Raw genomic sequence first — 26,509 nt, forward strand, 5'->3', positions numbered from 1 at the left:
ATCCCAGCACTTTGGGAGGCTGAGGCAGGCAGATTACTTGAGATCAGGAGTTCGAGACCAGCCTAGCCAAAATGGCAAAACCCCAACTCTACTAAAAAACACAAAAATTAGCCGCGCACGGTGGCACGCACTTGTAGTCCCAGCTACTCAGGAGGCTGAGGCAGGAGAATCGCTTGAACCTGGGAGGCGGAGGTTGCAGTGAGCCAAGATCGTGCCACTGCACTCCAACCTGGGCAACAAAGCAAGACTCCATCTCAAAAAATAATAATAATAATAAATATATAAGCTGGGCATAGTGGCGTGTGCCTATAGTCCCAGCTACTCTGGAGGCTGAGGTGGGAGGATCACCTGAGCCTGAGAGGTTGAGGCTGCAATGAGCCATGATTGAGCCACTGCACTCCAGCCTGGATAACAGAGCAAGACTCTATCTCAAAAAATAAATAAATAAATAATAATAATAAATAAATAAATAAACAAACAAATCTAAGAGTATGGTTCTTGCCTGCTAAAAAAAGAAAAAAATAAATAAAATCTAAGAGTACAAGTTTGGCCTAGGGTTGCCAAATAAAATACAGGATAACAAGTTAAATTTGAATTTCAGATAAACAAATCATTTTTAGTGAAATTACGTCTCAAATATACTAAAAATTATCCATTGTTTACCTGAAATTCAAATTTTACTGGGTATCCTGTATTTTTTATTTGCTAAATCTGGCAACCCTAATTGGGTCTATAATTCCTACTTATTTCTCTTTCTTTCTTTCTTTTTCAAATGAGCTGCCTTGGCAGGGTGCAGTGTTGCATGCTTGTAATCCCAGCGCTTTGGGAGGTCGAGGCAAGCAGATCACTTGAGCCCAGAAGTTCGAGACCAGCCTGGGCAACATGGCGAAACCCCATCTCTACTAAAAATACAAAAAAAATTTAGCCAAGCATGATAGCGGGCTCCTGTAGTCGCAGTTACTCAGGAGGCTGAGGTGGAAAGATTGCTTGAGCCTCAAAGATTGAGGCTGCCGTGAGATCATGCCACCGCACTCTAGCCTGGGCAACAGAACAAGACTCTCTCTCAAAAAAAAAAAAAAAAGGCAGCCTCCCGAGCCAGAATAGACTCACAGAGGCTCCTATTCCTACCCCTAAAGCCAGTTATTAACATGGCTTATACCACCTTCACCCACCCTCCAGAGATGTGAGTGGCTCCTGGCCAACAGGGTAAATCTCCCAGGGACCAAATCTTTGTCCCAAATGCTAGAGATCAAGAAGAGTGAGGATACCAGATAAAGCCCAAAAGCCTGAAGGGACAGGAAAAGGTGAACTATATGACAAGTGCCTATAATGTGTAGCACTGAGCTAGTACCTTCACATATGCTCTTAGAAAAGATCTCACTTAATCTTTCAAAAAGCATGAATTTAGGCTAGGTGCGGTGGCTTCTACCTATAATCCCAGCACTTTGGGAGGCCGAGGAAGACAGGTCACTTGAGGTCAGGAGTTCAAGACCAGCCTGGCCAACATGGTGAAATCCTGTCTCTACTAAAACTACAAAAAATTAGCTGGGTGTGGTGATGTGTTCCTGTAATCCCAGCTACTAGGGAGGCTGAGGCAGGAGAATCATTTGAACCCAGGAGGCAGAGATTGCAGTGAGCCAAGATTGTGCCACTGTACTCCAGCCTAGGCAACAGAGCCAGACTCTGTCCAAAAAAAAAAAAAAGTATGAATTATGAACTATATCTGAGTGCACCCTTTTCACAGATGAGGAAATCTAGGCCTATAGAAAGCACTTGCCTGAGGTCACACCACTAAGCAGGGACAGAAGCAGCTCTTATGCATAGATCACTCTACCCCCAGAGCCAGAAGAGTTTAAACCACATACCAAGGTCCCCTGGTTTAGGGCAGAGCTAGGGTGATGGAGAAAGGAAGGAGGCAAGTGACAGCCGATACTGTGCACCTCTAGGTACAGTGCCTCTGGATACCTGTATCAGCCCATACCACATCACTAACTGCTCCCTGAAGCTGAATCAAGGAAAGTTCTCTCAACTACAAGCTTTAGCTGCTCTGGATTCTAAGACAGAAGCTGTTCTTTGTTCATTCATTCAATAGATATTCACTGAGCACCCACCATGTGCCAAGCCCAGAGATGGCTCTGGGGAATACAGGGCTAACCAAGATACAGCCCTGCCCTTCCCTCATAGTATTATAGTCTCTAGTGGGGAAAACAGACAGGAAAACAAGGTGTTAGGGGAACTATCCTTAGGTATACCTAGTATTAAGGGAATATGAAAATGATAGTCACAAACTAAGCTTGGAAGGATGAGAAAAAGCAAGATTGCTTAAATCAAAATAGTTTTGTTTGTAGCCTTTGTCCCCTTGTTCTATGGGGTCTTGGGCTTCACACCAGTTTCCAAAGTCCCCATCTGACCCTGTGCTGGTTTCCCCCATCTCCCACCAGTGTCTTAATGCCAAGGCTCCAGCTGATTCTTTATTGAATCCAGACTGAGCAACAACTCAGAAGACTTCCTTCAGAAGCAATAAGGCTTACGTTTTTGGAGCTCCAGGATAGTGTAGAGGATGATGATGCCGTCCAGAGCCTCCCGGCCAATCTCCTCATCAGGATCCCCAATGCGAAGGATGAGTCTCCCCAGCAGAAGCCCCAGCGCCGGGAACCCCAAGGGCATCTGTTTGTATTGCAATCTTAGGGATTGAGTGTTATAGGTTCAACAATGCTATACATTAAATGGTGAACACAGGTGGATAGTCTGGCCCAGAAAACAAAGCCCTCTGAAGATGGCAAGAGCCACCTGGGAATCCCTGAACAGAGGCACAGGCTCCTTCAGAAGTGGGAAGATTCTCCCTAAGAGTCTCTACCCCTCCCAGGGGCCACTCACAAAGAAAGGTAGAGTCAGAAGCACGTGGTTCAACACAGAGACATTGCTCTTCACAGCCCGTGCTCGCTCATGGGCCTTCCCAGAGTTCATCCAAGGCCCCAGGGCCTGTGGGATCAAAAGCAAGACTCAGAACTACAGGTTAGATGCCAGCCCCTGCTGCTGGGTGGACAGGCCAGCCTTCACCCATCAGCAGGAAGCTTCCAGAGAAGGCATAAAGGTCACCACAGCCCTCCTCCTCTTCTTGGGGTTTAGAGAGAGATGGAGTTCAGAATAGGACCGACAGACTATAGGCAAGAAGGAAGTCAATGAGGAGAGAGATGAAATGTGAAGAGTCATGAAGACAGAAGAGAGATGCAGGGACAAGCATGGAAAGAGCACAGATATGGTAGCAGCTATAACCATGGGCAGCCATTTAGAGAGTGGGAGGATGGGGAGAGAGTGGGGAGAGTAAGAGTCTGGGACAGGGCCTGTGAGACAGACAGAGAGGCAGAACACTCACACACAATGACATCCTAAAGCCAAATCACTCCTGGGTCTGGCCTCCACTGCTCCTGAGCCAATTTCTCTCTTCCCTCCACCCTTCCTCCCTTCCCTTCCTTGCCCCTCCCATCTCCGCACCTCCAAGATGCTCTTCAGCCCAGCAGGAGTGGGGTCCTCGATAAAGAGGGCTTTGAGCAGAGACTGCAGGGCCTCCAGGGTCTGATGATAAAGAGTCTGTGGACAGGAGGAGGACCAAGCCACTAGGGCACCTCTGGAGTAAACATCAGCCCCAGGCATCCCCTGCTGTGGGTCCGGGGAGGAGGGGGAATTTGGACCCAGGAGAGTTGCTTTCTGGTCCCACCTCTGAGACTAACTTGATGTGTAATGTCGGGCATATTACTTCCCCTCGTGGATTACAGTTTCCTTATCAACAATTGCTAATTATTATCTCTGCACTTTCTACCTTAAAGACGGAGGAAGCGGAGATCCAGCATACACTGAGAATCTACCGCTACCTGGTGATTTGCACAACCATATCACCCTGTCCACAAATTGTTTCTCTCATTTTACAAATGAAGGGACAGGGACACTTGTCCAAGATTACAGAACAAGAAGTTTCAAGTCATGAGGAGCAAATGAGAGGATGGATGGGAAAATGCTCTGGAACTGCAAGAGCTGGATCAATGAAAGAGCCAATCTTACTTTCATCATCTCTGGGGAAATGCTCTGATTCTTTTTTGAATTGCTTCTACTAGACCCAAATAGGTTTTCCAAGTTGCCCCTTAAGGAAGCCATCTCTCCCCTGCCCAGGTTTCTCATTCCTTAACCACACCACCATCCTGGAATTGTCTTATGGGTACCGGCATTACATGTACACAAGGCTGGGCAGTGGGTTTGAGTTACTCTGAGAAGACCCTCTCTTTTTTGCCTCCCCTCTTCCTGCCAGCTCCCTAAGTGTGCCTCCTAGGTTGTTATTGTCCGACTTCCTGAGTCTGCACACACAGTGAAGCCAGTGGTCCTTGGGGATATACCGTAACCACCAAGAAAGCCTGGCTCACCACCTACCTACCTCCTCCTTCCCGCCCATCTCTGCAGATTACTATGCAGCATTGTCCTCTGCTGGCTAAATCTGGTACTACAAAAGGGCTGCCTGCTTTTTTCATTCACCGGCTCCACCCCAGTCTTCTACAAGGGCACCACCTCCGGGACCCTGGTTCTCCAGCCTCACTTCCTAGAACTCTCGCCTAACCCTCTGGGTTCCAGTCACACTGCCACTTTGTCATTCTCTGCCTGAAATGCTCTTCCTTCTGCCACCCTCTGCAGCTAATTAGTTCTTTATTAACCTCTCAGCTTCACAATCACAACCCCTGACCCACTCCACCATTGCAGGCTCTTTATAGCACCACGTACTTCCGGCTTGCAGGATTTATGATTGGTGTAATTTTTCATTTATTCATATTTATTTATTTGATACCATCCATCTCCCCCACGCTCACCTTGGCTGTAAGGTTCCTGTGCTGAGTTCAGCACGGAGTAGTTACTGAGTTACTATTTGCTAAATGAAGTGATGAATGAATGTGCTGCACCCTGGGCTGAAACCCTTTGCCTTAACCTTCCCCACTGACCCTCTCTACCCATCATCCTACCCTGAGGGTCACCTCCACTCCTCCTCCAGGAACGCCTGGAGAGGTTTGAAGATGCTCGCATGAGCCTCCTGAGGTTCTGCTTCTCCAGGCCTCAGCCCCAGTCTGTCTTCATTATAGCCTAGGCCCTCAGCCCTGCCCCTCCCAATCCTGGCCACTTCCCTTGGCCATGCCATCATCTGCCCACATCCCTCCCATAGGGCAGGGCCCAGAAGTGGACAGGATGGGTGTTGTTTTGTTTTGTTTTGTTTTGAGATGGAGTCCCACTCTGTCAGCCAGGCTGGAGTGCAGTGGCAAGATCTCTGCTCACTGAAGGCTCCGCCTCCAGGGTTCCAGCCATTCTCCTGCCTCAGCCTCCTGAGTAGCTGGGCCTACAGGTGCCTGCCACCATGCCTGGCTATTTATATATATATATATATATATTTTTTTTTTTTTTTTTAGTAGAGACGGGGATTCACCGTGTTAGCCAGGATGGTCTGCATCTCCTGACCTCGTGATCCACCCACCTCAGCCTCCCAAAGTGCTGGGATTACAGGCGTGAGCCACCGCGCCTAGCCGGGTGTCTTTATTTGAATGATTCATCTATTCACTATTTATGAAGTACCTACTCAGACCAACAGAAGTGAGTTGAATTGCCCAAGGCCACAGACCAATGAGCTGGAGGATGCAGCTCCAGATCTCCTCCCAGAACTTGGGGCAGCCCTGAGGCCCTGCTGGGAAGGCCCATCTCACCTGGATGGTCTCAGCCTTGGTCTCATCCTTCTCCTGCATGGCCTGCACGGAGGGCAGGGAGAACACACTCTGCACACACATGTTCACCAGCTCCGACCTCTCCCGCATGCCCAGGGTGGGCTGCGTGTGGCTGGAGAAGAGGCAGAAAACAAAGAAAGGGAGTGAGAAAGGGGCCCTATGGCTAAAGATGGGGGCTGAGCTGAGAAGCAGGGACTGGGCAAGGGGAGGGGAAAGGGTACCGGGGGAGGGGTGGAGGCGGGTTGGTGGAGGGTACAGCAGAGAGACGGAGGGAGGCAGAAATGGAGGAAGAGAGGAGGGGGCTGTGGGGAAAGGGAAAGGGCCATGGACACCTCAGCTGGGTCAGGATCTCCATGGCCTGCTTGCGGACGGAGCTTGAGAGAGAATCCAGTGGCTCCTCCTGGATCTGCCTCTGGACAGGGGGCCACAGAAGGGCTGATGAGGACAGGGCTACTGCAGGCCACCAGGGCCAAGGCTGCCCCCCTCACAAGGAGCAGGTCACAGCAGCCCCTCAAGTGCTCCTCCCACCTCAGCTGCCCAAGTAACTGGGACTATAAGCTCATGCCACCACACTTGGCTAAGTATTTTTATTTTTTGTAGAGACAGAGTCTTGCTGTGTTGCCCAGGCTGGTCTCAAACTCCTGAGCTCAAGCCATCCTCCTGCCTCGGCCTCCCAAAATGCTGGAATTAAAGACATGAGCCACCATGCCTGGCCTCCAGGAGGCATATTGAAACCATGGAACTGGCCCAAAGCAAAAATCACCATGCGCGGCCCTTGAAAACTGCCCAGTTGCATTCCCTTAAATTTTTTTTTGCTTTTTCTTTTTAGAGATGGGGTCTTATGATGTTGGCCAGGTTCATCTCGAAATCTCTCTTTTTTTTTTTTGAGACGAAGTATTGCTCTGTTGCCCAGGTTGGAGTGCAGTGGCACAGTCTCAGCTCACTGCAACCTCTGCCTCCCTAGCTCAAGCAATTCTCCTGCCTCAGCCTTCTGAGTAGCTGGGACCACAGACACATGCCACCATCCCCAGCTAAGCTTTTTTTGTATTTTTAGTAGAGATGGGGTTTCACCATTTTGGTCAGACTGGTCTCGAACTCCTGACCTCAAGGGATCTGCCTACCTCGGCCTCCCAAAGTGCTGGGATGACAGACGTGAGCCACCACACTTGGCCAAATGTCCATTTCTTTAAGATAAAAAATTAGTTGGATATGGTGGCACACACCTGTGGTCCCAAATCTCAAGAGGCTAAGGCGGGAGGATCCTGTAAGCCTGGGAGGTTGATGCTGCAGTAAGCCGTGATGGCGCCACTGCACTCCAGCCTGGGCAACAGAGCATGACCTTGTCTCAAAATAAAGGATGTCCTTCTAATTGCTTCTCTTTTTTTTTTTTTTAGGGGGAGTCTCGCTCTGCCGCCCAGGCTGGAGTGCAGTGGCGCGATCTCGGCTCACTGCAAGCTCCGCCTCCCAGGTTCACGCCATTCTCCTGCCTCAGCCTCCTGAGTAGCTGGGACTACAGGCGCCCGCAACCGCGCCCGGCTAATTTTTTTGTATTTTTAGTAGAGACGGGGTTTCACCATGGTCTCGATCTCCTGACCTTGTGATCCGCCCGCCTCGGCCTCCCAAAGTGCTGGGATTACAGGCGTGAGCCACCGCGCCCGGCCTGCTTCTCATTTTTGATCTAGCACCTACACACAGCAGATGCTCAATTAATGTTAGTTAAATGAAGGTATGGAGGGCAAGGACTTTTTCGGTTGTCTCTGTAAAGTACACGAACACAAATATAATTTTGGAAGCTTCATTGGTTATTCCTGCCCAATCCATTCTGGTGGAGTGGCTGTATTTATCAAAATGATGAGGAAACTGTCTAAAGTTGCCCACCAGAAGGAATGGCTGGGAAAAGAATATATTAAGTAATAAGAACTGCTTCTGGGTGTGCAAGGCTTTACTGTAGACTAAGCATTGGGTTGTGTCCTCCCAACAAGCCAATGGCACAGGTATTATCACACTCATCCGTGAGATGAGAAGAGTGAGGCTCAGAACTTGCCTGAGCTCCCTCCATGTAGGTGGAGGGCAGTTCGAGGTGGAGCTGAGACTCAGTTCCCGGTGTCCTGCCTCCTCATCCTGTCCTCTTCCCACCTCAGCCTCCCACCCCTGCAGTCTCATCAGTGGGTGGACTCAGGAATTCTGCCCCCTCCCACCCCAATGCCGCAGACCCGCCTGTGGCTCCCCCACCATCATCTTCTTCATCATGGTCTTCTTTTCTCTTTCTGCCTCCAACAGATCCTGGCTCTTCTGAAGGGTGGTGACATTCTCAACCTAGGGGACAGCAGAGGGCAAAACCTCGGAGTGAGAGCCCCACTGAGCCCAGTCCTCAGGGGTTGCCCATACAGCACTGTTAACCACCTGACACCTGCAGGCAAGCCAGAATTGGCACAAGAGAAATGAGAGGTTCCCACAAGGGGAACTTGGAGTGAGGTAAAGATTGGAGAATATTGAGGGATTGGAGGAGTTAATCCTGAATGCCAACATTTGGAAGAGGACCAGATATGAGGGACTGCAAAGTACTCCCCCTTCTCCAGTCAACTAAGGAGGGGACAGAAAGGGCCCCAATCCCTCAACCTGAAATTGCACCATTAGTAACGCTTCATATGGGTCTTCCAGTACATATAAGTCAGACTGAGGCATTCTGCTACCTGAGAGAGAACACATTAACCAATATCCAACTAATCTCTCCGTTCTCATTATCTTAAGGGAGAAGAAGGAAAATAAACAATGACCATGAAATAAGAAAACTAACTTCATATAGGAAAGAAAAGACAGGTTAATTTGATGAGGAGTGTAGCACATTGAAAATGGCTGCAAGTTCTTTTCTGCTCCTCCTATCCAAAAGACAGATTCCTCTTGAATCTTGGCTCATTTTACAACTTGCTTTGACCAGTAGAGTAATGTGGAAGTGACGCTGGGCCAGTTCCTGGACTAGTCCTTAAGGAAACTGGAAGCTTCCACTTTTTCCTTCTGGAACCCAGCCACTGTGCTGCAAGGAAGCCCAAGCTAGAAGACAGGATCGCTTAAGCCTAGGAAGTTGAGGCTGCAGCAAGCCAAGATCGCACCACTGCACTCCAGCCCAAGTGACAGAGTGAGACCCTACCTCAAAAAAAAAAAAAAAAATTATCTTCTCCTGCCTCCTATAACCTGTTTTGCCAGGATCCAAGCCCCCATTTTTCTGTAACCTCAAAATGGTATATAAGCTTCTGAGTCCTCACTGGGGGGCAGGTAATCACTCTGTGCTTCTCTCCATGTACTCATTAATAAATGCATGTACATTTCCTCCAATTAATCTGCCTTTGTTAGTTGATTTTTTTTTTCCATCAAACCTTCAGAGGATGAAGGGGACGTTTTCCCTTGGCCCCTGCGACAGCAATAAAAAGTCTTCTTTTTGCAGGCGCCATGGTAGGTGCTGTGCATATCACCCGGCATGGGCCTCACTTCTGCTTTGTTGTGCTCATTTTATAGAACTTTCCTGGCAGAAACACGTGCAAGGGCCCCGGGGCAGGAATGAGTTTGGCATGTGTGAGAAACAGAAAAAGGTCAGCGTGGCAGGAACACAGTGGACAACTAGAAGGACGCCATGGGATGAGGATAAATGCTCCCCAAATGCAGGGCTTCCTCTTAGTCCAGTCACCTCTCCCCATCCCCACCCTGCACTGCCCCAGGGACTGAAGCTTGGCCCTGAAGCAGCCTGGAGGCAGGGCCTGCCTCCTGCATGTCTGGGCCTGGATGGATACCCCCCCTCCTCCACATTCTGTCCACCAAGCACCCTTGTCCACACTCCCTGTGTCACACTCACGTCCACCGGCTTGTCTAGTCTTCCCCACTGGCCCTTGCCAAGTCCTGCAAATGCAAGTGTGCCTCACCTGCTGGACTGCTCTTCTTGGGCCTCCTGAGCCTGCTGCATGGCCCAGACCTGGGTTGGGCCTGACTGTCCTGAAAAAAGGCCACTTCTAGACTTTCTGCCCCTTTCAGAGCCCCTCCCACAATTCATTCAATTGTTTAAAAATATCTTATTGAGCATCTATTATGTGCCAGGCACTGTTCTAGATGCTGAAGTTACAGCTGTGAATAACAGACAAAAATGCCCGAGTAATGGAGGATATGTCCTTGTGGGGCAGATGAACAAGAAAGAAGATGAATAAACAAAGCATATGGCACATCAGACAGCAATGAATGTTATGAAGAAAAGGAGAGCCGGGCAGAGGCACGGGGAATGCTGAGGCTGCTAGGCTGGGTGGGGGGGTTGGGGAGGGGGTAGGCAGCACGGAAGTACCCTGGGACAGTCAGCTAGGGGTTGGGCAGGAGGCATACCAGAGCCATGTTTTTGCCACCTTCTGTCTTCTCTGGCACCTTCACCAGGCATGAGGTCACTTCATCAAAGGCTCCTGCAGGGCACAATTTCAATGAGAAGGTGGATAAAGCTGTGATGTACCTAGGATGCCATCATGCCATCTCTCTCCTCCCCTTCTAGGCCCCTCCAATCCCTACCCTACCCCAGCACCCCAGTAGCCATATTGAGCTTTTTTTTTGGGGGGGGGGACAGAGTCTCGCTCTTGCTGCCCAGGCTAGAGTGCAATGGCACTCACTATCTTGGCTCACTGCAACCTCCACCTTCCGGGTTCAAGTGATTCTCCTGCCTCAGCCTCCCAAGTAGCTGGGATTACAGGCACCCACCACCACACCCAGCTATTTTTTGTATTTTTAGTAGAGACGGGGTTTCACCATGTTGGCCAGGCTGGACTCGAACTCCTGACCTCCAGTGATCCACTCATCTCAGCCTCCCAAAGTGCTGAGACTACAGGTATGAGCCACCACGCCTGGCCTACACTGAGCTTTTAAGTGTACATCAGCTCATGTCACCCACTCCCTAAAACCCTTCAGTGACACTGCATTTCATTGAGCACAAAGCCAGCATCCTTGCCGAGGCCTTCAATGCCCTGCCTGGTTGGTTGTGCCCTGCCCTCCTCTGCGGCCCTATCTCCTACCACTTGCCCGCCTCACTATGCTCTGGCCACACCAGCTTCCTTCCAGAACTGGGCACATTTCCCTTCAGGGCCTTTGCATGGTGGTTCCCTCTACCCGGGCCACTGCTCGCCATACCTCCTTGCCCCGCTAAGGCTCTCCTTCAGGCCTAGGCTTGCCTGCCAGTCCTGAGAAAGGCCACCCCCACCCTCTGGCTCTGCAAGGGCCAATATGGTCTTGTCGTGCATTGTCTGAATCTCTTCTTTCAGCAGTTATCATAATTCATAGCTAAACACCTACTTGTTATGAGAGGCATCTGCCATTCTGTCAGCCCCCAATCTCTTCACTTTCTTTTGGTGAAAGAGCCTCATCTTTCCTGTGTGCACCCTATTCCATGTAGCTAGGTGAAGCTGGATTCCTCAAGCACCCACTCTTCAGATAGGGGTGGGCCTGGGACCCAAGCTCCACTCCTAAGAGTGTCCCATGCCACCAGCCACAGCGATTGGTCCAGGGATGAAAACTTGACTGGGCAGGACCAATAGAGTCCTTTATTTAAGGGGGTTGAGGGGAACACGAAAGGAGAGGGGATCTTTCTCCTTCTGAGGACAAGGTCACTGGGGCCTATGAAAACCTGGAACTTCAGATTCTCGACCACCAGAGGATGCTAGAGGATGGAGAAGTACAGATACCCCAATTGTAGTGAACACCAAGATCTTAGCTTCTAAACACCATTCTCCACTAAAAGGAACAAGGCTCCTTGGAGAAATGTTTGATTCCAGGACTCAAGCAGGGAAAGCTCAGGATGAACCTGAGACACCTGAATGATAAAGACATGTCAAATGTCAAAGGAATACAAAAGCATGCTTTTTTTGTTGTTTTTTTGTCTGTTTGTTTTATTTGTTTTGAGCTGATCGGGGCTGGGCACAGTGGTTCACGCCTGTAATCCCAGCACTTTGGGAGGCTGAAGCAGGTGGATCATCTGAGGTCAGGAGTTTGAGACCAGCCTGGCCAACATGGTGAAACTCCACCTCTACTAAAAATACAAAAATTAGCTGGGCATAGTGGTGCACACCTATAATCACAGCTACTAGGGAGGCTGAGGCTGGAGAATCTCTTGAACCCAGAAGGCAGAGGTTTAGTGAGCCAAGATTATGCCACTGCATTCCAGCCTGGGCAACAGAGCAATATTTCGTCTCAAAAAAAGAAAGAGCTCGGGGGTCTTGCCGTGTTGGCCAGGCTGGTCTCTACAAAAGTTTGCTTGAAGGGGATTCCACTGATCAAATTGAGGAAAATTTGAGTATCACAATAAATTGTGAAAAAAATGGATTATAGTCCATTAAATAAACTAAGAAAATGGATTATAGCCCATTAAATAAACTAATTGAGTCCATATTATACTAATAAATAAATAAATAAATTGAAAGTTTGATGGGAATGGGATAGTCACATAGTTTCAAAGTACCTGACCACATGATATTTACTACAAAGGGGTAAATACTGACTTCACAATGGAAAACCTTGGCAGCAACCATCCTACTCAAGTGATGAAAGCAAACAGCATCAGTAACGAACAAATCAAAATTATAAGGCACCAGACAGGACGCAATGAGAAAAACCCAGCATCACTTCTGTGCTATTCCTGCCAAAAATGCATGCCCTGAATCTAATCATGAGCAAGCATCAGACAAATTGAAACTGAGGCACATCCTACAAAAATAGCTTGCCTGTCATCTTCAAATGTATCAAGGACAGGAAAGTCAAAGAAAGGCTGAGGACTGCAGGAGACAGATCAGACTAGAAAAAAAGTACAATGAGTGGTTCTGAACTGGATCCTCTTGCTGTAGAGAACATTACTGGGAAAATTGGTGACTTTTGAATAGGGCCTGAGGATTACATGGTAGCTGTGTATCAATATTAATTACTTGATTGTGATAGTTATATTTTATCCTTTTTTGTAAGTACACTCTGAAATTCAGGGGTGATAGAGCATCATTTGGAAACTTATTCTGAAATGATTCAAGGAAAAAATTTATAGTACATTTTCAACTTTTTTTTTCTTTGAGATGGAGTCTCACTCTGTTGCTCAGGCTGGAATGCAGTGGCGCCGATCTCGGCTCACTTCAACCTCCACCTCCCGGGTTCAAGTAATTCTCCCACATCCACCTGCTGAGAAGCTGGGTTTATAGGTGTGTGCCACCCTGCCTGGCTAATTTTTGTATTTTTAGTAGAGACAGGATTTCACCTTGTTGGTCAGGCTGGTCTTGAACTGCTGGCTTCAAGTGATCTGCCCACCTTGGCCTCCCAAAGTGCTGGGATTACAGGCATGAGCCACCACACCCAGCTCAACTTTTCTCTAAGTTTTGTTTGGTTTTGTTTGCAGACAGAGTCTTGCTCTGTCATTCAGGCTGGAATGCAGTGGTGCAATCATGGCTCACTGCAGTCTCAACCTCCTAGGCTCAAGTGATCCTCCTACTTCAGCTTCCCAACTAATTGGCACTACAGGCCCATGCCACCACATTTGGCTAATTGTTAAATTTTTTGTAGAGATGAGGGTCTCACTTTGTTGCCCAGGCTGGTTGTGAACTCCTGGGTTCAAGCAATATTCCTGCCTCGGCCTCTCAAAGTGCTACATATTACAGGTGTGAGCCACCATGCCCAGCCCTAGGTTGGTTTTTAAAAATCATTTAAAAAATATTTTTAAGGCCGAGGGTGGCAGCTCACACCTGTAATATCAGCACTTTGGGATGCCAAGGCAGGTGGGTCACCTGAGGTGAGGAGTTCGAGACCAGCCTAGCCAACGTGGTGTCTCTACTAAAAATACAAAAATTAGCTGGGCATGGTGGCAGGCGTCTGTAATCCCAGCTACTCAAGAGGCTGAGGCAGGAGAATCACTTGAACCCAGGAGGCAGAGGTTATAGTGAGCTGAGATTGCTCCACTGCACTCCAGCCTGGGCGACAAGAGCGAAACTCTGTCTCAAAATAAATAAATAAACAAACAAACAAACAAATATTATTTTTAAGTACCTACTATATGACCAGTACTGTTCTAAGCACAGTTAATAAAAGTGAACAGGGCCAGACGTGGTGGTTCATGCCTGTAATACCAGCACTTTGGGAGGCCGAGGTGGGCAGATCACCTGAGGTCAGAAGTTCGAAACTGGCCTGATCAATACGGAGAAATCCCATCTCTACTAAAAATACAAAATTAGCCAGGCGTGTGGCACATGCCTGTAATCCCAGCTACTTGGGAGGCTGAGGCAGGAGGATCACTTGAGCCCAGGAGTTTGAGTCTGCAGTGAGCTATGATTGTGCCACTCCACTCCACTCCAGCCTGGGCAACAGAATGAGACCTCATTTCTTTAAGAAATTTTTAATTTAATTTAATTTAATTTAAAGATAAATAAAAGGCTTCCTCAAGCCACAGACTCTGAAAAAATAGTCAAAATTCATGTATCTAACAAAGAACTCATATCTAGATTACATAAAGAATTCCCACAAACCAATAAGAAAAAGAGACACCCCAATGTTTTTAAATGAGCAAAATGTACATGCTGTTCCCTTCTGAAATTAAAAAAAAAAAAACAAAAGCGCAAAATATTTGAACTGGTACTGCACAAAAGAGGATATGCGAATTGCCAATAATCATGTAAAAAAGTGCTTAACATCAGTAGTTATCAAGATATGCAAATTAAAACCACAATGAACTATCACTAGACAGAAATCCCCTAGAAGGACTACAATTTTTTATTTTTTTATTTTTTATTTTTCTCTTTTTTTTTCTTTTTTTTTTGAGATGGAGTTTCGCTTTTGTTGCCCAGGCTGGAGTGCAATGGTGCAATCTCGGCTCACTGCAACCTCTACCTCCCAGGTTCAAGTGATTCTCTTACCTCATCTTCCTGAGTAACTGGGATTACAGGCATGTGCCACCATGCCTGGCTAATTTTTTGTATTTTTAGTAGAGACGGGATTTCTCCACATTGGTCAGGCAGGTCTCGAACTCCCGACCTCAGGTGAGTTGGCCTCCCAAAGTGCGGGGATTACAGTTGTGAGCCACTGCACCCGGCCTGATGACAAATTTTTTAACTGATAATGCCAAATGTTGGTGAGAATGTGGAACAATTGAAACTCACATAGTTTGTGGAAGCGTGAATTAATTCAGTCATTGCTGTGGTTTGAATAGTTGTGTCCCCTTCAAAATTCATGTTGAACTTAATCTCCAATGCAATAGTATTAAGAGGCAGAGACTTTAGGAGGTGGTCAAATTGTGAGGGCTCCACCGTCTAGAATGGGATTAAGGCCTTTATAAAAGAGGCTTCATACAGAGTTCAGCCCCTTTTTGTCCTTCCACCTTCCACCATGTAGGGATACAGCAAGCAGGCCCTCATCAGACATCAAATGCTGCTGCCTTGATCTTGGACTTCCAGTCTCTAGAACTGTGAGAAAATAAATTCCTGTTGTTTATAAATTACTCAGTCTCAGGCATTTTGTTATGGCAGCACAAAAAGACTAAGATTACCACTTTGAAAAACTGTTTGGCAGTATCTTTTAAAGCTATAAATATGCCTGCACTATGACCCAGAAATTCTACTCCGAGATAAATAAGTGTATCTCTGCACCAAAAGTCATGGTTAACAACGTTCACAGCCACTTTATTAATAACATCCAAAAAATAGGAAATATTCTAATGTCCATCAGCAGCAGAATAAATAAACAAGCTGTGGTATATCCATACAATGGAATACTACAGAACAACAAAAAACAATCTACTATTGAAATACACAATATGGATGAATCCAACAGACATAACGTTGAGCTAAAGAAGCCAGAGTCAAAACAGTAAATACGGCCGGGCACAGTGACTCAGGCTTGTAATCCTGGCACTTTGGGAGGCCAAGGCAGGTGGATCACCTGAGGTCGGGAGTTCAAGACCAGCCTGACCAACATGCAGAAATCTTGTCTCTACCAAAAATACAAAATTAGCCAGATGTGGTGGCTAACACCCGTAATTTCAGCTACTCAGGAGGCTAAGGCAGGAGAATTGCTTGAACCCAGAGGCAGAGGTTGTGGTGAGCCTAGATCGTGTCATTGCACTCCAGCCTGGGCAACGAGAGTGAAACTCCATCTCAAAAACAAACAAAAACAAACAAACAAAAAACAACAACAAAAATTAGCCAAGTGTGATGGCAGACACCTCTAATCCCAGTTACTCAGGAGGCTGAGGCAGGAGAATTGCTTGAACCCCAAAGGTGGAGGTTGCAGTGAGCCGAGATTGTGCCATTGCACTCCAGCCTGGGCAACAGAGTGAGACTCCATCTCAAAAAATAAATAAATAAATCAAAATTAAAATACAAAAAACTAGCTGGGCGTGGTGATGCATGACTGTAATCTCAGCTACTCAGGAGGCTGAGGCAGGAGAATCACTTGAACCTGAGAGGCACAGGTTGCAGTGAGCCGAGATCGCACCATTGCACTCCAGCCTGGACAACAAAAGCGAACTTCTGTCTCAGAAAACACACACACACACACACACACACACACACAGTAAATACAGTAGTATTCTATTGGCGGTAAGTTCAAGAATAGGCAAAACTAGTCTATGGTGATGCAAATCGGAATTGTCACCTCCGGGACAGTGATTATCAACCAAGAGCAGTTGTTCCCCTCCCCCCCCACCCCCATAGAACATTCAGCAGTGTCTGGAAACCATTTTGGTTTTTACAACTTGAGGGTGGCAATGGGAGGTTGCTACTAGCATCTACTGAGTAGAGTCCAGGGATGAGTGCATCTCATAATGCACAGAAGAGCACCCCCATCCCCATCACCAACATAGACACACACACACACGACAAAGAATTTCCCAACACAAAATACCAATAGTGCCAAAGCTGAGAAATCTTGCCCCAGAAGAAGGGATACTGATTGAAAAGGGACACAAGGGAAGCTTCTGGGCTTCTGGGACTTGATCTGAGTGGTAGCTACCACAGTGTATACTTACATAAATGTTCATTAAGCTATACATTTGAGATGACTAGCACACTTTACATATTTTACTGATCCATGTTATACCCCAAAAAAGTTTTTAAAAGGCTACTATAATTTGAAAATACATTGTTTTAAACTGAGCTGATGGACAAAATGCTCCTATTAAAAAAGCAAAGAGTGACCCTGAAAGCCAAAACAATCTTAAAAGAAGAACAAAGCTGAAGGACTCATATTTCCTGATTTCAAAACATACCACAAAGCTATAATAATCAAAACAGCATGGTACTGGCATAAGGACAGACATATAGACCAATGAAACAAAGTAGAGTACCCAGAAATAAACACACTTATGGTAAGTCTGTTTTTCACAAGAATACTAAGAACATTCATGGGGGAAAGGACAGTTTTTTCAACAAATAGAGCAAGAAAAACTGGCTATCCACATGCAAAAGAATGAAGTTGTTATATGAGGTACCTAGAGTAGTGAAAATTATAGAAACAGTAGAATGGTGGTGACTAGGGGCTGGGGGACTGGAAAACGGGAAGCTATTGTTTAATGCATATGGAGTTTGAAGTTCATAAGATGAAAATAGTTACGGAGAAGAAATGGTACCAATAGTTGCATATTATGAATATATTTAATACCACTGTATTAAACCGTTCACTTAAAAATGGCTGGCCAGTTACAGTGGCTCACACCTGTAATCCCAGCACTTTGGGAGACTTAGGCAGGTGGATCACCTGAGGTCAGGAGTTCAAGACCAGCCTGGCCAACAAGGTAAAAGCCCATCTCTACTAAAACTACCAAAATAAGCCAGGCATGGTAGCACACACTTGTAGTCCCAGCTGCTCAGGAGGCTGAGGCAGGAATATTGTTTGAAAATGAGAGGCAGAGGTTGCAGTGAGCTAGTATCATACCACTGCACTCCAACATGGGCAACAGAGTGAGACTCCATCTCAAAAAAAAAAAAAAAAAAAAGGTTAAGGTAGGGCCAGGTGTGGTGGATCATGCCTGAAATCCCAGCACTTGGGGAACCCAAGGCAGGAGGATCACTTGAGCCAGGAGTTCAAGACCAGCCTGGGCAACATAGCAAGGTCTCGTCTCTACAAAATATTAAAATTAGCTAGATGTGGTGGTGTGTGCCTACAGTCGTAGCTACTTGGGAGGCTGAGGTGAAAGAATCACTTGATCCCAGGAGTTTGAGACTGCAGTGAGCTATCATTGCTCTACTGCACTCCAGCTGGGGTGACAGAGTGAGACCCTGACCCTAAAAAATAATAATAATTTTTAAATTTTTGAGATGGTAAGGTTTGGCTGGACATGGTGGCTCATGCCTGTAATCCCAGCACTTTGGGAGGCTGAGGCAGTGGATCACTTGAGCACAGAAGTTCAAGACCAGCCTGGGTAACATAGTGAAACCCTGTCTCTACTAAAAATACAAAAAAATTAGCTAAGTGTGGTGGCACGTGCCTGTAGTCCCAGCTGCTCAGGAGGCTAAGGCAGGAGGATCACTTGAGCCCCAGAGGTGGAGGTTGCAGTGAGGCAAGATCATGACACCGTACTCCAGCCCAGGCAACAGAGTGAGATCATCTCTTAAAAAAAAAAAGATGGTAAGGATTTTTTTGTTTTTTATACAGACAGACTCTTGCTATGTCACCGGAGTTGGTCCCAAACTGCTGACTTCAAGTGATCTTCCTGCGTTGGCTTCTCAAAGCACTGATATTACAGGCATGAGTCATTGTGCTGTCCTAGATGGTAAATTTTGTTATGTATATTTTACCACAATTAAAAAATTGGAAAAAAAAACTTTTTAATTTTTATTTTCTTTATTTATTTACTTTGAGACAGAGTCCCGCTCTGTCACCCAGGCTGGAATGCAGTGGCATGATCTTGGCTTTCTGCAACCTCTGCCTCCCGGGTTCAAGCGGGAGCCTCCCAAGTAGCTGGGATTACAGGCCCTGGCCACCACATCAGCTACTTTTTGTATTTTTAGTAGATACAGGGTTTCACCATGTTGGCCAGGCTGGTCTCAAACTCCTGACCTCAGGTGATCCACCCACCTCAGCTTCCCAAAGTGCTGCGATTACAGGCGTGAGCCACCACACCCAACCTGAAAAAAAAACTTTTCTTTTTCTTTTTTGAGATGGAGTTTTCTTTTTTGCTCTGTCACCATGGCTGGAGTGCAGTGGCTCAATCTCAGCTCACTGCAACCTCCATCTCCGGGGTTCAAGCGATTCTCCTGCCTCAGCCTCCCGAGTAGCTGAGATTACAGGAGTGTGCCATCACACCAGCAGATTTTGTATTTTTAGTAGGGATGGGGATTTGCCATGTTGGCCAGGCTGATCTGGAACTCCTGACCTCAGGTGATCTGCCCACCACAGCCTCCCAAAGTGCTGGGATTACAGACGTGAGCCACCACACTCAGCCGGGGGGAAAAAAACTTTCCAATTATAAAAGAACACATTGGGACGGGTGTGGTGGCTCATGCCTGTAATCCCAGCACTCTGGAAGGCCGAGGCAGGCAGATCGCTTGAGGTCAGGAGTTCAAAACCAGCCTGGTCAACATGGTGAAACTCCGTCTCTACTAGAAGTACAAAAATTAGCCAGGCATGATGATGCATGCCTGTAGTCCCAGCTGCATAAGGCTGAGGCAGGAGAATGGCTTGAACCTGGGAGGCAGAGGTTGCAGTGAGCCGAGATCGCACCATTGCACTCCAGCCTGGATGACAAAGCAAGACTCTGTCTCAATAAATAAATAAATAAATAAATAGGCCGGGCACTGTGGCTCACACCTGTAATCCCAGCACTTTGGGAGGCCGAGGTGGGTGGATTACGAGGTCAGGAGTTGGAGACCAGTCTGACCAACATGGTCTCTACTAAACCCCGTCTCTACTAAAAACACAAAAATTAATCAGGCATGACGATGCATGCCTGTAGTCCCAGCTACTTGGGAAACCGAGGCAGGAGAATGGCTTGAACCTGGGAGGCAGAGGTTGCAGTGAGCCAAGATGGCACCATTGCACTCCAGCCTGGATGATAGAGCAAGACTCCATCTAAATAAATAAATAAATAAATAAATAAATGGGCCGAACACTGTGGCTCACGCCTGTAATGCCAGCACTTTGGGAGGCCAAGGTGGGCAGATCACGAGGTCAAGAGTTTGAGACCAGCCTGGCCAACATGGTGAAACCCCATCTCTACTAAAAATACAAAAATTAGCCAGGTGTGGTGGTGGCTGCCAGTAGTCCCAGCTACTCGGGAGATTGAGGAAGGAGAATTGCTTGAACCTGGGAGGTGGAAGTTGCAGTGAGTCGAGACCATGCCATTGCACTCCAGCCTGGGTGTCAGAACAAGACTCTGTCTCAAAAAATAAATAAATAAAATAAATAAAAAATAAGAATAAATTTGGACTCTTACCTTATATATATATACAAAATTTAACTCAAAGAATTTAAGAGCTAAAACTATAAAACACAGGGGAAAATCTTCATGACACTGGATTTCACAACAATTTCTTGGATATGGCACCAAAAACAGAGGCACTAAAAAATGGAATATAACCTAAACCATTGAATCACACTTTGTTTTTTTTTGTTTTTGTTTTTTGAAAAGACAAGGTCTCACTCTGTCGCCCAACCTGAAGGGCAGTGGTACAATCACAGCTCATTGTAGCCTCTAGTACCTGGGCTCAAGCAATCCTCCCAGCTCAGTCTCCTGAGTAGCTGGGACCACAGGCACACACCATCGTGTCTAGCTAATTTATTTATTTATTTTTTTTTGTAGAGACAGGGTATTCCTATGTTGCCCAGGCTGGTCTTGAACTCCTGGGCTCAAGCAATCCTCCTGCCTCAGCCTCCCAAAATGCTGGGATTATAGGCATGAGCCACTACACTCTGCAAATGACACATTTTATTTTTATTTTTATGTATTTTTAATTTAATTAATTTATTTATTTATTTTTTTTTGTAGAGACAGGGTATTCCTATGTTGCCCAGGCTGGTCTTGAACTCCTGGGCTCAAGCAATCCTCCTGCCTCAGCCTCCAAAATGCTGGGATTATAGGCATGAGCCACTACACTCTGCAAATGACACATTTTATTTTTATTTTTTATGTATTTTTAATTTAATTAATTTATTTATTTATCTATTTATTGAGACAAAGTGTCACTCCATCATCCAGGCTGCAGTGGCGTAATCTTGGCTCATTGCAACCTCCGACTCCCAGTTTCAAGCCATTCCCAAATAGTTTGGATTATAGGCATGTGCCACCATACCCGGCTAATTTTTTTTTTTTTTTTTTTTTTTTTTGAGATGGAGTCTCACTCTGTCACCGAGGCTGGAGTGCAGTGGCTTAATCTTGGCTCATTGCAATCTCTGCCTCCCAGGTTCAAGCAATTCTCCTGCCTCAGCCTCCTGAGTAGCTGAAATTACAGGTGTGTGCCACCACGCCCGGCTAATGTTTGTATTTTTAGTAGAGACGGGATTTCACCATGTTGGTCAGGCTGGTCTCGAACTCCTGACCTCGTGATCTGCTTGCCTCAGCCTTCCAAAGTATTGGGATTACAGGCATGAGCCACTGCACCCAGCCCCAGCTAATTTTTTGTATTTTTAATAGAGACAGCATTTCACCATGTTGACCAGGCTGGTTTTGAACTCCTGACCTCAAGTGATCCACCTGCCTCAGCCTCCCAAAGTGCTGGGATTACAGGCATGGGTCACCACGCCCAGCTGACACATTTTAAATGGGTGAATTATATGGCTTGTGAATTATATGACAATAATAACTGAACATCCACATGCAAAATAATGAAGCTGAACCCCCACCTCACACCATAAACAAAAACTAGCACAAATTGTACCTAAGACCTAAAGGTAAGAGCTAACATTATTATACTCTTAGAAGAAAACATGGGCATAAGTCTTCATGATCTTGGACTAGGCAATGGTTTCTTTAAATATGACACCAAAAGCACAAACAATAGAAGAAAAATTAGACAAATTAGGCAATGTCAAAATTTAAAACTTTTGTGTTTCAAAGGACACCATCAAGAAAATGAAAAGGCAATCAACAGAATAGAAGAAAAATATTAGTAAATTGGCCAGGCATGGTGGCTCATGCCTGTAATGCCAGCACTTTGGGAAGCTAAGGAGAGAGGATTGCTTGAACCCAGGAGTTCAAGACCAGCCTGGGCAACATAGTGAGACCCTGCCTCTACAAAATATACAAAAGTTAGCCAGGTGTGGTGGTGCATGCCTGTGGTCCTAGCCACTTGGGAGGCTGTGGTGGGAGGATTGCTTCAGCCTGGGAAGTGGAGGTTGCAGTGAGCCGAGATCATGCCACTGTGCTCCAGCCTGGGTGACAGAGTGAGACCCTGTCCCAAAAAAATACAAAATAAAAACACAAAATAAAATAGCCAAAAGATAGAAACAACCCAAATGGCAATCAACTGACATAAACAAAATGTGGTGTGTCTATATATGGAATATTATTTAGCCATAACAAGGAATGAAGTACTGATACATGCTACAAAGAAGACGAACCTTGAATACCTTCTGCTAAGTGAAAGAAGCCAGTCACAAAGGATGACATATTATATGATTCTATTTATATAAAATGTCCAAAATAGGTGAACTATAGAGACAAAAAGTAGTCTAGTGATTGCCCAGGGCTGGATTGAGAGCTGGCATGGGTTGAGGATGATGTCTAAGGGGTGCAGGGTTTCTTTTAGGGATGATGAAAATGTTCTAAAATTGATTGTGGTGATGGTTGCACAATTCTGTGTATATAAAAAGCCATTAAATTACATACTTTAAAAGAGCAAATTGTATTTACAGTTATATTTCCACAAAGTTTTTTTCAAAAAAAGAAAAACTTGCAAAAAAAAAAAAAAAGTTCCTCTAGATCACCAGCATCATCAATACTAAGTAAAAATTTTATTAGAAAATAAGATACTATAGGCTGGGGCGCGGTGGCTCACGCCTGCAATCCCAGCACTTTGGGAGGCCAAGGTGGGCAGATCACGAGGTCAGGAGTTAGAGACCATCCTGGCCAACATGGTGAAACCCCATCTCTACTAAAAATACAAAAAATTAGCCAGGCATGGTGGCACGTACCTATAATCCCAGCTACTCGGGAGGTTGAGGCAGGAGACTCACTTGAACCCAGGGGGCGGAGGTTGTGGCGAGTGGAGATCGCACCATTGCACTCCAGCCTGGGTGATGGAGCAAGACTCCATCTCAAAAAAAAAAAAAAAAAAAAAAAATACTGTAAAGTATCTACGATTAACCCATCCCAGGGTGCACTAGACTTCTAAGAAGAATTTTTTAAATCCTATAAAGCATATATCCTACGTAAAGGAAAACACGAATTGGTAAATACGTTGATAACATTCTTAAAAAAATGCCAGCAAGACTTTTTTGAGGCCCTAAAAAAATCCCTAAGAAACCCTAGAAATGCATTCTAAAATGTGCAGAGGCTGGGTGTGGTAGAATATGCCTGTAGTCCCAGAGCTCTGGGAGGATGAGCTGGGAGGATAGCTTGAAGCCAGGAGTTCAAGACCAGCCTGGGCAACATAGCAAGGCTCCAAGTCTACAAAACATAAAAAATAAAATTACTCAGGTGTGGTGGTGTGGTGTGCACCTGTAGTCCTAGCTACATGGGAGGCTGAGGCAGGAGGGTCTCCTGAGTCCAGGAATTCGAAGCTGCAGGGAGTTATGATTGCAACATTGAACTCCAGCCTGGGCAACAGAGTGAGACTTTTGTCTCAAAAAATAAAATAAAATGTTATTTACTAATAGCTAACCTGAGGTCAGGAGTTCAAGACCAGCCTGACCAACATGGCGAAACCTTGTCTCTGCTAAAAATATAAAAATTAGCTGGGTAGAGTGATGGGAGCCTCTAATTCCCGCTACTCAAGAGGTTGAGGCAGGAGAATCACTTCAACTCAGGAGGCAGAGGTTACAGTGAGACGAGATCGAGCCATTGCACTCCAGCCTGGGCTGCAGAATGAGACTCCCTCTCAAAAAAAAAAAAAAAAAAGGGATTCTCATTAGATATGAACACCTACTTACAAAACCATGGTCCTTTTTAAAAAATCTTAATACAGTATTGGTGAATGAACAAATAAAAACTGATTAAGAAAAGATATTTATAGCATCAGAAACTGACAGGGGATTAATTTACAGAAATCCTACATATCAGGAGGGAGGCGCAGGTTCCAGACAGGACCCCAAGGCCTTGCTCAGACCTGAGAAGCCAGGTCTGAAATGTATCAAGGAAGAAAGAGACATACATTTTGAATGGAAGGGATATTCTGTTGATACAATAGACTTATAATTTGGACAGAGTCAAAGTATTATTATACAGTGTTTTTTTTTTTTTTTTAGACGAGTTTTGCTCTTATTGCCCAGGCTGGAGTGCAATGGTGAGATCTCAGCTCACTGCAACCTCTGCCTCCCAGGTTCACACAATTCTCCTGCCTCAGCCTCCCGAGTAGCTGGGATTACACGCATGCGCCACCATGCCCAGCTAATTCTTTGTATTTTTAGTAGAGATGGGGTTTCACCATGTTGGCCAGGCTGCTCTCAAACTCCCAACCCAAATGATCCACCTGCCTCAGCCTCCCAAAGTGCTGGGATTACAGGTGTGAGCCACTGTGCCCGGCTGTATACTGATATTACAGTTAAGGAAGTTGAAGCTCAGGGAGATTAAGTAGCTTGTCCCAAGTCACATTGCTAGCAGAGGCCGATTATTAGATGTCTACTATAGAATTAATAGATCATATGTTATCAACTGCCTGCTGTCCCCTTCCTTCCTTCCTTCCTTCTCCTCTCCCTGCCCTACGAGTCTGAAGACAGAATTCCTCCAGGACAGTGCTTTTTCTAGGGCTGAGGCCCTGGTCTTACCCTCAGGGATGCCTTGCAAGGTCATGGCGTCCTTGCCTGCGGGGTTGGAGGTGGGGAGTCCCAGCGGGAACTGGCCCACCTTAATGCTGGCCATCTCATTCCAACTCTCCAGATTCTCCTCCAGGGGTACAGTGTGGATGCTGTTGTCCTCGGCATCATCCTGCTGACTGCTCAGTGTCAAGGTGGAGGTATCACTGAACACGAGGCTGGAGTCCAGGCTCAGAGTCTCATTGGAACCCAGGATTAGAGTCATGCATGAGGGTGGAGAGATGGTGGAGTTGGGCCCATGGGTGCTGGAATGGAGGCTGATACCATCACTGGAGCCAGGAATCAGGGTCACATATGAGGCTTGAGTGATGGTCATGTTCAAATCAGATCTGGGGTGGCTGGTGGAAGCCACATTCATGGTTCCCTTGGAACTTGTGCTCCAGGTGGTACTAAAGGCTCCTTTTGAAACAGACACAGAGAGGTTATGTGAAGCCAAAGTGATGGTCTCGTTTGTGTCTGGGATTAGGGTCCCACGAGAATCTGGAGCTACATTCAGGTTCAGCTTGGAGGTGTTTCTTGAGCCCATGTTGGGCAATGGATTGGAGTCAAGGTCGAGAGAAGAGTTGGAGGCTGGAATAAGGAGTGCTTTTGAGCTTGGCCTAGAGATGCAGTGGCCCAGAACCAGGCCTTCTCTGGAATGGTGCCTTATAAATGGGTTTAATTCATGCCCAGAAGGGTTGGAGTTTCTCTGACCCAACTCAAAAATCTTACTTGAGAGGCACTTGAAGGCATCTTCAGAATTTGACTGAGGGTGGTTCCCGGAGCTCAGATCAGGGGCCTCAGTAGAGCTAGGACTCAGAATGGGGTTTGAGGCTGGACAGAGGTGCCCCCGTGATTCAGGCCTTGAGACATCCATGGAATCCAGGTCCAGTGCTTCACCAGAGCAAGAACTGGTGATCTGGAGGGAGGCTGGAGTTATGGCCCTGCTGTCATCAGGTCTGGGGGTGTTTTCAGGCACAAGGCCCGAGGCCTCCCCTGAGACGGGACTCAGAGAAGGATTAAGATCTGGAACGAGAGCCAAGCCAGGACTTGGGAGTAGATTCAACATAGGCACATGAGCCATGTCTGGGTGGGGCCGAGGGATGGTACCAGACCCTAATCCTGGGGCCCCACAGGAGGGGAGACTTGGTGTCATCTTTGGGTCTTCATGGAAGACCAGGTTAGCCCCTGGACTCAGGGCCATGTCCAGTCTGGAGGTCTCTCAATATCAGTGCCCCTTTCTCTCCAGCAGCCAACTGTCACGCTCCCAGAAGCAGTCTCGAGAGAGAGAAAAGACAAATGCAGCCATACCACACCTGTGAAGGCTTTTCCAGGGCTCCCACTGTTTTTAGGATGAAAGCCCCTTGCTGTGACTCACAAGGCCCTGGTGACTGTGCCCAGCCCACCTTTCCATCCCATCACTCGCCACTTGCCTCCGCGGTCTCTCAGTTCCATTATTTGACCACAACCTGCTCCCTCCTGGCTCATGATCCTGAACAAACTCAATCCCCTCAGCTTGTGAAATTGCATGGGGGTAATTCTCATTATCCTTTGCTTAATCCTACTTCTAGCAAAATACTCAGCACATTTCATTCCAGTGACTCATTTAGTGGTCTAGCTCTTGCTAGAGATGAACTTTGCAATGACAAAAACTGTGTATACCTTGGCCCCTGGGGCAACCCCAGCTCCTAGCCCAGTGCCAGTTACACAATTGGAAGCTTACACACAGCCAAATGAGGAATCTCTTCTACTTTAAGGCAGAAAAAGGGAAGGAAGAGCCTCGTTATGAGTTACCCCACTTCCAGCTGGCCACATGCGGCAGGGTAACCTAA

General features: G+C 46.5%; 1 protein-coding gene across 16 annotated transcripts in view; it reads right to left on the reverse strand.

The window, feature by feature from the left end:
- Positions 1-26,509, reverse strand: part of MROH7 (maestro heat like repeat family member 7) — a 91,888-nt gene that overhangs the window by 32,626 nt on the left and 32,753 nt on the right. For 5 of the 16 annotated variants that reach the window (XM_033226241.1, XM_033226246.1, XM_033226243.1 and 2 more), the window contains exons 3-10: positions 24,651-25,955; positions 10,113-10,186; positions 7,983-8,066; positions 6,083-6,162; positions 5,733-5,862; positions 3,496-3,591; positions 2,878-2,982; positions 2,532-2,667 (exon numbers count right to left, since the gene is read on the reverse strand). In XM_033226241.1, coding sequence (XP_033082132.1) covers positions 2,532-2,667; positions 2,878-2,982; positions 3,496-3,591; positions 5,733-5,862; positions 6,083-6,162; positions 7,983-8,066; positions 10,113-10,186; positions 24,651-25,881 — 1,936 coding nt within the window. In that variant the 5' untranslated portion in view covers positions 25,882-25,955. Of the gene's footprint in view, positions 1-2,531; positions 2,668-2,877; positions 2,983-3,495; positions 3,592-5,732; positions 5,863-6,082; positions 6,163-7,982; positions 8,067-10,112; positions 10,187-24,650; positions 25,956-26,509 lie in introns of those variants that run through there. The other 11 variants (XM_033226258.1, XM_033226257.1, XM_033226253.1 and 8 more) reach the window with 3 other exon arrangements.

The sequence above is a fragment of the Trachypithecus francoisi genome, unplaced genomic scaffold (assembly GCF_009764315.1).
Source record: "Trachypithecus francoisi isolate TF-2019V2 unplaced genomic scaffold, Tfra_2.0 Lachesis_group12, whole genome shotgun sequence".
Taxonomy (NCBI): domain Eukaryota; kingdom Metazoa; phylum Chordata; class Mammalia; order Primates; family Cercopithecidae; genus Trachypithecus; species Trachypithecus francoisi.